Source organism: Neltuma alba, unplaced genomic scaffold (assembly GCF_004799145.2).
Source record: "Neltuma alba isolate B1F8T4 unplaced genomic scaffold, ASM479914v2 tig00002373_pilon, whole genome shotgun sequence".
NCBI classification, from domain to species: domain Eukaryota; kingdom Viridiplantae; phylum Streptophyta; class Magnoliopsida; order Fabales; family Fabaceae; genus Neltuma; species Neltuma alba.
In genome coordinates this window covers 13,162-25,164 of record NW_021632836.1, presented here as the reverse complement: position 1 = coordinate 25,164, position 12,003 = coordinate 13,162, and the positions used below count along the sequence as shown (strand labels likewise).

Sequence of the window (12,003 nt, the reverse complement as noted above, 5' to 3'; positions counted from 1 at the left end):
GATCACTACTATGAAATAACAAGTATCCGAAGACAATAAGATATTATTTTGCCTAAATACTTTACACAAATACGTGGTTCTCTATAGTACAAAGAAAAGGGTCCATCTATATCATTATTGCTCAAAATTTTTCTTACGCGAAGGCATTTCCAAGTCAAAAAGGGTCAATTCCAGCGATTTCATTGTCTTCTTACCCAAAAGCGTTATGGCAACATGCCTCCTAGGTGCCCCCATAAGTAAGTGTATTAAATAAGTATATATACATAATTATTATATAACAAAAATTATACTACTGTCTATACAGAATCTCTCATCATTAGGTCAACTAAAAATTTCACCTTGCCTCAAATATTGGGATCCTGCCACAATAACTTGCCTCAAATATTTAACCTACCGAAGAGGGATTTCTCTTCCTTTTGCACGAAGAAAGTGGCTCAAAAGGGTATTTGGGCCAAAAGAAACTACAAAAAATTGGAGCTTGGGTGAGAAAAAATAATGCTATTTTGGAAAACTAGAAGTCTAAAACCATTTAAAAACCACTTGGAAGAAGTAAGAGCATGAAAGGCTGAGGTAGCAATACTATTAGTGCAAGCCAACCCCTTAGATAAGCCATAAACAAATCGTCTTGTTACCTTCGACCTCTTCTTCCTCTCTGCCTCCAAAATATTCTAACAAGAAAAGAAAGGAATTCATCCGCCTACAATACCTCTCTTTATCTCCATTTAAGAACTCTCCAAACTCTTCAATTTCAGAGTCTCCCTCACAATGACAACATTTGTCAGAAGAATGGCTCTTGGCTATGCTTTTTTTGCTCTTTTCCTCTCTTCAGGTATCATTTTGTTCTGTTTTGCTCTGCATACATGTATTTCCTTGATTCTAGATTTTACCCTTTAAATCTTTTTCTTACTTTGTTCTGCATAAGAAGAAGGAATCTGATACTATGATGTGATACGATATTTATCATATGTATGTGGGATCATATTAAGTAGTAGCACTAACTGATTTCCACACTGCTGGTTCATTCACATATGCAGGATTCTTACTTGATGTGGCTTCCTTTGGGATTAACTATGGCCAAGTAGCTGACAACTTGCCACCACCAGAAAAAGTGGTCGAACTCTTGACATCCTTTAAGCTCACGAAAGCAAGAATCTACGACACAAATCCTCAGGTTCTGTCAGCTTTTGCCAATTCCAACATTGAGCTCATTGTGACAGTAGAAAACGAAATACTCAACCAGCTAGACGATCCCCAAGAAGCACTTGAATGGGTGAACAATCGCATCAAGCCGTTCGTTCCTGGCACAAAAATCACAGCAATCCATGTAGGAAACGAAGTCTTCACTGATGATGATCCAACTCTTATTCAATACCTCGTTCCTGCTGTGGTTAACATTCACAACGCAATTTCTCAGCTAGGCATTAACACAAACATCATGGTGACAACCCCAAGTTCCCAAGCAGTTCTCGATCAATCCTATCCTCCTTCAAACGGCAGCTTCAAGAGCGAAATCTCCGAGATTATGACTCAATTCTTGAACTTCTTATCAAGCACGAAAACTCCATTTTGGATCAACGCCTACCCATTCTTCGCTTACAAGGACGAACCATCTCAAATCCCACTCGAATACGTTCTATTCAATCCCAGCCCAGGAATGGTGGACCCGGTCACGAATCTACACTACGACAACATGCTATACGCCATGGTGGACGCGGTTGTTTTCGCGATTCAGAAACTGGGTTTCGACGGAATCGAGGTGAAAGTATCGGAGACAGGATGGCCATCGAAGGGCGATTCCGATGAACCAGGAGCGACTGTTCAGAACGCAGCGACCTATAACGGGAACTTGTTGAGAAGGCAGATGGCGGGCGAAGGGACGCCTCTGAGGCCAAAAATGAGCCTGGAGGTGTATCTGTTTGCATTGTTCAATGAGGATTCAAAGCCCGGCCCGACGTCGGAGAGGAATTATGGGCTGTTTCAGCCTGATGAAAGTATGGTTTACGACGTAGGGCTTTCTAATATTAAATCATCATCGGCGTCATCGTCGTCGTCGTCGTCGTCGTCGTCCTCGGATCCTTCGGTTTCTCTTAACTCCTCTGCCAGTAAGGTAATTAGTTTCATTTGTTTACAGATTTGTGAAAACTTAAGTTCGCTTATAGCTGCAGATAGTTACAGCTAGAATTAAACTTGAAACAGAGAACTTGAGGATATTATAGTTTTAATTAACGTAACCCAAACTATTGCCGCTATTTTACAGCGTAAATGACTAGCTTACCTATTTTTTTAAAAAATTTATATAAATTAGTTAATTAGCTCCAAGAAAATTAAGTCAACCGAAATGAAGAAAAGGTCAGAGGTTTCATATAAGTATTTGTCTTAAATGATAATCTCTTAATTATTTTTTTAAAAAAATAATTTTTTATTTAAAAATAATTAGTTAAAAATTTTAAATATAACATTGAAAAAATCATTGAACCGGAGGCGCCGGCTTCGCTCGTTATTAGAAATTTTAGTTATTAAAAATAATTTGATTTAAAACCCTCCCCATTTTCAAAGCTTCTCAAACATAAATAAACTAAGATTTATAGGAAAATCTATATCTCCATGTATATGTAATAAAAATGTTATTTAGTTCCAAAAATATTACTCCTCCGGTCCTTATTATAAGATCCCATTTGACTTTTTATTTGGTCCTAATTATAAGACCCCAATCCATTTTGTCTCTTATATTTATGTATTTTTTTCCAAGATAATCCTTCTAATAATGATAGTTTTAGCCAATATATTTAATTAGCAAGGATATTTTAGGAATGACAACACTTATTTATTATAAATAACCAACTTAACTTACTTCCTTAATCTCTTCAAATAAGTCAATTGGGTCTTATAATTAGGACCGGAGGAGTATATACAATCCATATGTATACCATAAATATTTAGCTAATATTTACTAGCTATAAGCATACTCATGCTGTGAATTACAGGGATCACCGAAGAATCATAAAAGCTTGATCTGCTGGGTGCTTGTGTTATTATTGCCGACTTCAACTCTGTGGGACACAGCTTAAAACAACTAATTAGGTATATTTATATATTCCCTATCATTCATCTATACAAATAATAATATAATACCCGACATTCCTATTGCATATCATATGTATGCCATTATTTTAATTTATATTTTACATACTTCACAATTATATTCATTCTTCATTCATTGCCTATCATATTCCTATCATACTGTATCCATAATTTCATATAATCACATTCACATTTTTTTGGTATGACCCCACACAAGACATTTCAATATTATCAAAACATATACTACCTCCGGTCCTAATTATAAAAGCTAGTTGACTAATTTGAGGGGATTAAGAAAAGAAGTTAAGTTAGTTATTTGTCATAAATAGATATTGTCTTTTCTAAAATATCCTTACTAATCAAGTGTATTGACTAGAACTACTATTATTAGAGAAACCATCTTGAAAAAAATGCATAAATATTAGAGACAAAGTGGATTGAGGTCTTATATTTAGAACCAAAATAAAAGTCAAATGAGGGTTTATATTAAAGACCGGAGGTAGTATATTAGTTGTGAGTTATAAATAGTACAACCTATTTTATATTTTGTAAAACTCAATATTTGAAAAACATCTGAATTATTTGAAATGATGAGTTTTCGAATTTGAATCCTCCAGATCAAAATTGAAAATCCGAATTTTAATAATGTTTTAATTTTATATAATTTAAAATCAAAATAATTTGTTATTGTCATCACGTAAAGGATGTATTTATTATTTAAAGAGGTATATAAATGGGGGAAAAAATAAATCGGGATTATTCAAATTAAATTTCCACTATTCAAATCTTTTTTTTTCATCCATTCAAATCTCATCATAATAATATTCTTAATTATCATTATCATGAGTATTAAAATTAGACCCATATGAATTCTGTTCATAATAAAATTGATTAGTATAATATTTTACAGGAACCATGAGGAAGAAATTTTTGTGGATAGAAGAGGCAGAGGGTGAAGAGAGAAAGCCATTACTATTACGAGCCAAAAAAAAAAAGAAAAGAAAATGACCACAAAAACAGGACAACCAGCAATGGGCAACCGCCATGTGTATCTAACACTATAAATTATTTCACCCCTCCTTATGTGGAGCTTCTCTAGTGAGCAGTCTCAATAATAACATCTCATTCTTTTTTGGCTGCCTCATTCACAATAATAACATCTCTAGTCCTCCTCCTTATTATTTGTATATACATTACATTGTATGAATAAAATAATTGCTGGCTCTCTCGTTTTTTTCTTCTATTTATGTATGCAAATGAAAGGTTAGGAGGCATTTGGCAAGAATGAAAATTCATTCTTTTTTATTGAAAAAAATATATAATTTTGTTATTATTTAACAATTTATTACTATTCATTTCATTTATTCTTTTTTCATTTTAGTATAATATTGAAGGAATAACTCCATGATACAGAATGAATATAATTGTAAACAACAACAACACACTAAAATTGTTTTTATAATTGAAAAGGGCAGAAAAATATAGATCAAGGGCTCTCACTTTCTTGGTGTAATGATGGATCCAATTGGTAATTATACTATTTATATTTCATAATAATAGGAGCTCAAATCTTCTATTGATATAATAATTTTATTAGTAAGTTACTTGTAAGTACTTCTATAAATATTTTCTTGAGTTCTCGCAATGTGTTTGAGTGTGAGAATTTTTTTATATATCTAACAGTGGATCTTAATCTAAAACTTCATCTAAACATAATAAATAATATTGTAATAAATAGCGCTGTTATTAAAACAATTTACTATTAATTTTTTTAAAAAAAGTAAAGGAAAGATTTTTTTTTTTGCTTAAGCACTACATATATTTTTTATTAAAAATAATTTTATTTAAAATACTATCAATGTGAGCATTTCGGTGAAGAGAAAGAAGAAAAGATTTGATTTTGAGGGGAATGCATATACTCCTCCGGTCCTAATTATAAGACCCAATTGACTTATTTGAGGAGATTAAGGAAGTAAGTTAAGTTGGTTATTTATAATAAATAAGTGTTGTCATTCCTAAAATATCCTTGCTAATTAAGTATACTGGCTAAAACTATCATTATTAGAAGGATTATCTTGGAAAAAAATGCATAAATATAAGAGACAGAATGGATTGGGTCTTATAATTAGGACCAAATAAAAAGTCAAATTGGGTCTTATAATAAGGACCGGAGGAGTATATATACATTTTTGCCGGAAAGAGGGGACAATAAAAGCAGAGGCCTATCAGGAGGGGATTGCGTTCCACGTAGAGGTGTTGGAGTTGATGACAAAGGAGCTAACGTGGTGCACATGAAGGCCGGCCTTTATTTCCTGTGTTTGGCATAACAAACACCCACCCACCTCCTTTCCAAATCACATACCTCCCACCATCCCTCTCCCTGTCCCTCCCCAGTCCTCGGTCTCATGCCATTTTCAAAATTTGCTCCTCACCCGTTCAGTTTTCTCTTCCTCCATTGCTTTGCCGGTGGACGTCCTTTTATCCACCTCACTTGTTTATTTATTTCATTTTTTGTCTTAGCTGTGTAATTTCTTAAATATTAAAATTTAAAATTAAACATAATGATCGTTTTCCATTTTCAAAATTTGCTCTTACTCCATTGCTTTGCCGGTGGACGTCCTTTTATCCACCTCATTTATTTATTTATTTCATTTTTGGTCTTAGCTATGTAATTTCTTAAATATTAAAAGAAGGGAAAATCGCAAATAAAGACTATGAAATTTGAAAAATTATAGACAAGGATCTATCTACAAAAATTGTTATCAAAACCTATATTATTATTGTCAAAACTCATAATAATATTGTAATGGATCTCAATTTGCAATTTTTCATATTTCACGGTCTTTGTTTGTGATTTTTTCTTAAAAAATTTGAACATTTTAATGAAATTTAAAATTAAACATAATCATCGATTTCCTTTTTAAAAAAGGCGGTCGTTGACACGTTGATGTTGACAATCACACTAGCGCCAGATCTCCTGGAACAAACCCGTCAAGAGTGGTGAACCTAAGATTTTTTTGTCCAATGAACCTGAGATTTATACCCTCAATAATATTACTTTGGATCCTAATTATAAGAGTTAATTAACTAATTTGAGAAGATTAAAAAAATAAGTTAAGTTAGTTATTTGTAATAAATATGTGTTGTATTTCCTAAAATATCATTACCAATCAAGTATATTGGCTAAAACTATTATTATTAGAAGAATTATATTGAAAAAATATATATAAATATGATAAACAAAGTGAATTAAAATCTTATATTTATTTAGTTTTCTCAAAGTAGTCCATGTAATAATAGTAGTTCTAGCTAATGATGAAAACAGGCTTAGGATCTCTAAAAAGCCTGTTAAGCCTGTTAGACCGACCTTAGCTTGTTATAAATTTATAATTATAATATATGGGAAATTAGTTAATAATACTATTGTTAATATGCTCCTTTAATTTATTTTTTCATTTTAATATATAGTTAATGGCTTAATAGTTTCTTGGATTTTAAAATTTAGTCGACAAGTGAAGATAAAAATATAATTTAAAATAATAATATCAATAAATAATGTGATCTTTAAATTCTAAAAATATATATATAATAGGAAAGAAAAATTTTGTTCCAAGAATGATAAATTAATTAATTTATATACTATGTTAATTAAATTATGATACCCTCTTTATCTGTTGTAAAATTAATAGTTTTTTCTCCTTATTTATTTGTCTTGATTTTAATTTTAATTTTGCATTTAAACATAATCGTGTTCCAAATTTTAACATACAATTATAACTAGTTTTCAATAATATCTTTGTAAATTGTAATTAAGATTTAAAATAGTACTTATAACACTAAAATTTACATAAAAGACAAGACTAAAAAATTAATTATTATGTGCGCTTTTTTAATCTTAGGCTTTTTAATATCACTATGTAATTTGAATTTTTTAAAAATATAAGCTTTTTAATAGGCATCAGGCCAGGCCTTTATACAGACTAGGCTCAAGCTAATAATAAACATGTAACAGGCCACAGGCTAAGCTCAGGCTAATAATAAACATATAACAAGCCATAGGCTAGGCTTAGGTTGATAGGCTACAAAACAGGCCTAACCTGTTAAGAGCAAGGCATGGCCTGTTTCTATCCTTAGTTTCAGCTAATACACTTAATTAGTAAGGATATTTTAGAAAAGACAATACTGATTTATTACAAATAACTAAATTAATTATTTTTCTTGATCTACTCAAATTAGTCAACTAGTTTTTATATTAAAGATTGGAGGTGGTATAAGATGCAGGTTATGATAGTTCAAATAACACTAATACTAGTATATTTGAGAATCCTTAATTGTTAATTTAAATAGCTTCGGAATGTGGAATAGAGGAGTATTCTAGACTTACATTGAAGTATTGATAGCGATTCTTAAATAAAATGGTTATAAACTAAATCTTATATTAGAAACAAAAGCTGATATAAGGTTGGCCAAAAATTGTCAATAATTATTAGGCGCACATATGTGTGTGTCTATATGCATGTAGGATCATAATTTTCATTAATATATGTAGTGTTGCTTATTGATTTGAGTCATTTCAATAAATCTGCTGAGAGTAGTTCTATAATTTCAAGAATCTTCACACAAAAAATTTAAATATAAAAAAAAATCCATGACAACCTATAATTCGTTGCGATCATCTCTTGTATGTGTTTATTTGTCAGCTAAAAGAGAAAAGTGAAAGATACATTGCATCCATATGAATAGGCCTTCATTCATCATGTCCTCATTCTTTTTGTTTTTTTGTTTTAAATTACAATCATCTAACATGAGTATCAATAAGAATCGTCAAATTCAAATGACAGTAATTCTTCAAATGCGATTTTTTTTTCAATATAAAAATTAAAATACTCGACTTTATTTAAAGGGAATTATGTCCCTTTTACTCAAGCCAACTATTTTTTTTTTTATTATGGCTTAGTCTCTTCTACAAAATAAGGAGAGAGAAAAACAAGATTCTAGTTCATGGAAATTTCAGTCATTCTACTTATAGAATAGTTTAAATTCTTTAATGGCCAGGAAATTCGTAAAGTAATTTTAGTTTGTAAGAATCGGTAAATTAATTTTAAAATAAAAAAGCAAGGATTTTATGTCATTTTCCCCGTGGAAATGGTTTTATATAATCGGAAGAGAAGAATGCAGGCTTGTCAAATATAATTAATATCTTATAAAATTATTAATAAAATTAAAAGTAATAAAATGTTATATTCTCATATCCTTTATTTTTTATAGAATGAAATGTATTAGTTGGAAATTATACATTGTACTGCCATAAAAATGAGTCTGTTAATCGGATTCCTAATTCCCTATAATAAAAATATCAAGTCAGTTTTTAATTTAGCTCGATCTCCACCGAAAAAAGATCATAACAGCTTTCTAACACGAGTCTCAGCAATTATTTTTCTTCTTTTAATACACATATAATTGATTTTTATGTTGGCGGAATAAAATCCTCACTATGTCCATCTATATATATACAGTGCAAAAAGAAAAGAAATTTAGGCCAAATTTCTTATATCTATTGTGTTAAGTTATGTGCCCTTTTTATTTTATTTTATGTGAATTTATAATCAAATACTATTAAATACTAATATTTTTAAAATAGGATATATGATCATATGTGATTTAAAAAATTAACATAATAAATATAAAAAACTTGATATAAGTATTTTTCACACGAAAAAAAACATTACTGTCAATGAATATATGTACATTAATTGGACCAACCATACATTAAAGTCAAAATCATAAGACGTTATCATAACCCCAAAATAGTCGGATTCTATTAAGATTGTCGCAACCTTAAAAGGGATTTGCCTTTAACTTGGCCCTCAATGCTCCAAGTCCTTGTCCTTGTGGGTCATTTAGTCAAACTAATTTTAATCTAATGCTGTTTAAAATCGATCGAGATCCTCTTGTGATCCTCTTTCTTCTTTCTTCTCACAATCCCTTCTCTCTCTCTCCCTGTGTGCGTGTGTTCTTTTATACACTGAAAGAGAACTCACAAGTCACAATCCCTTCTCTACCACTGGATAAAAACAGACGGATAATTCAAATGTAATATTTTATAAAACTGTTATCAAAATATTTTATAAATTAATTTGTTTTATACTTTAGGGGTGCACTGCCCACATCAAATTTTTACAATTTACATATCAACTACTTATTTTTTGATCTAAAGATGAATAAGGGTTTCTGAGAAAAGTAGGACAAAGAGAATTATTAGAGGATAATCCGTTTAAGACGGTGTTATATCATTCGTCTTTTCATACGTTAATGAAATTAAGCATACCAACAAATATTAGCATATTTACTATATACTACTTTCTGTCCTTAATATAAGATCTTGTTTGATTTTTATTTTGGTCCTAAATATAAAACCCCAATCCATTTTGTCTCTCATATTTATATACTTTTTCTCAAAATAACCCTTCTAAATATAATAGTTTTAGTCAATACGCTTGATTAGTAAGGATATTTTAGGAAAGACAACACATATTTAGAACAAATAACTAATTCAAATTACTTCCTTAATCTCCTCAAATTAGTCAACTGGCTCTTATAATTAGGACCGGAGGCAGGATAGCCATTAAGTCCATTGCTAGAAAAGCATTATCTGATATCAGTTAATTGAAGTCCATTGCTAGAGAAGCTGGTATTAAGTTGTAAGTAGGATTGAGTTTACGACGCACCACTTGCAAAGGAGCTTTCATGCTCATAGGCTATCAGGCTATTAGCAAATAGCAATCTTTCTCTTAGAGCCCGATATATAATACTTAACTCCCAACTACATATGTGTCATCATATTAGCATTAATGCCTTAAATCCATTCACAATACTTAAATCTGAATAAGTCGACATGTGAAATGGATTCCCAAAGGATGGCCCTTTCAATGTTGAGAAGTATGTGGCAGTACTTGAGAACACAGCCCATCTGCTATGTTAGTAAGCCATCAATTCAGAGGGAAATAATGAAGGCACTGTACATTCAAATAGGGCATATAAATGAGTCTTTGTCCATTGTGTACATGCTGTTGGTGATATGTTTTCTATTATTTGAGCTGTGTGTCTCCCCAGTTGAATTTGGAATCATAACTTTAAAGCTGACTTTAACATGGCCTTGCTCAAATGTTAGGGAGCAACAGTGAAAAAATTTGTTGTTCATCATTTACAACTGGACTTGTCAAGTACCTTTCAGATTTTGATTCAACATATCTATCTAGCAGCTACCTAGCTGCATAATGTTGAATCCCTTTTTTCACTTTCTTATCTTCAAGCTCATTGATCTTTTTTTTTCCAGAATCCATGTCAACTCAAGATTGATCGTCAATTTGGAGCTTGAGAGGTATATGAAATATGAGAATGGGTCCCATGTGTTTACAAAACCAGTTTTTGAAAAAGGGAAATTAAATGAAGGATAAGTTTCTTGATATTATTTTCTAAATTCATTCAACACCCTAATTTTATTTAGGGAAAATTGCAAATAAAGACCCTCCAATATATAAAATAGCTATCAGGGACCCTGAATTTGGAAAATAGCTTCAAAGGACCCGGTCCCAAATTGCAAATATGAAATGATTGTAGAATGTCCAAAATGCCCTCTGCTTTTCTCTCTTTCTTCCTCTCCAGATCATCTTCTTCCCAACCTTGCCTCCTCATTTTCCTCTCTCTCTTCGTTCTCTCTTTCCTCTCCAAGTTTCCTTCCCTCTCCTCACTCTTTTCCCAAAGTATATGGAACTCCCAATGTCTTTCGGTGGTCCTCTCCTCATTGTCATCCCCGTCACTTTTTTCTTATCTTGCTTACCTGCTCTTTCGTCAACAATGAAGCCTCTTCCATCATTCTCTCTGTTGCTGTGGAAGGAGAGGAGAGTCGGGAGTTTGAGGGAGAGTGACAGTCATTTGTAATGCTTGTAATGTTTGCTTGCAATGTGTGCGGTGATTGCTTGGTGCTGAGACAATGCCCAATAAATCTGGATTTTTATTCTTCATTTATATTTTGATTTTCAGCTTGTGTTCGTAATTGAAAATAACGAGTTTGATAAGTTGTTGAAAATAACAAGTTGACAAATTCTGATACCCAGTTCACGACAAGTTCAATAATGCGAATAACAAGTTTAGCAAGGCGAATAACAACTTCTGATAAGCAATTCATAGAAATTCGAGTTTCTCTGTTAAAATGACAGCATTTTCATATTTCTTTAGCAGATGACAAGTTCTGATACACAATTCATGACAAGTTCAGTAAGGCGAATGACAAGTTTAGTAAGGCGAATGACAACTTCTGATAAGCAATTCATAGAAATTTGAGTTTCTGTGTTAAAATGACAGGTTCCCAGTAGGTTTTCATACTTTTTCCTGTTAAAATGACTGGATTTCCACATTAATTTATCAAATGACAGGTTTATAATAGAAAATGACAAGTTTTCATAAGATTTTTATGCTTTTTTTTGCTGGAATTACAATTTGCACATTTCTGACAGCAACAACTTCTGATAAATACGAAATGACAAGTTCAGAATGAAAAATGACAAGTTAAGTATAGCAAATGACAAGTTCCCACAATGTTTTCATACATTTTCATACTTTTTCTGCTAAAATTACAATTTGCACATGTCTGACAGCACCCACTTCTGATAAACACGAAATGACAAGTTCATAATGGAAAATGACAAGTTAAGTATGGCAAGTGACAAATTCCCATAATGTTTTCATACATTCTCATACTTTTTCTGGTGGGATTATAATTTGCACATTGCTGATAGCAATTACTTTTGATAAACAATAAATGACAAGTCCACAATAGCACATGACAAATTAAGTATGTAAAATGACAAGTTCCCATCACGTTTTCATACAAATGTAAATTTCTCTACTGAAATAACAATG

The 12,003-nt window shown here is 31.5% G+C and overlaps 1 protein-coding gene across 1 annotated transcript; it reads left to right on the top strand.

The window, feature by feature from the left end:
• Positions 1-765: 765 nt before the first annotated feature.
• On the top strand, positions 766-4,310 carry LOC114722925 (glucan endo-1,3-beta-glucosidase 14-like). The gene is made up of 4 exons (XM_028909048.1): positions 766-829; positions 1,035-2,107; positions 2,985-3,081; positions 3,992-4,310. The coding sequence occupies exons 1-3, from the start codon at positions 766-768 to the stop codon at positions 3,066-3,068; spliced, it is 1,221 nt and encodes a 406-aa protein (XP_028764881.1). The 3' UTR covers positions 3,069-3,081; positions 3,992-4,310.
• The last annotated feature ends 7,693 nt before the right edge of the window (positions 4,311-12,003 follow it).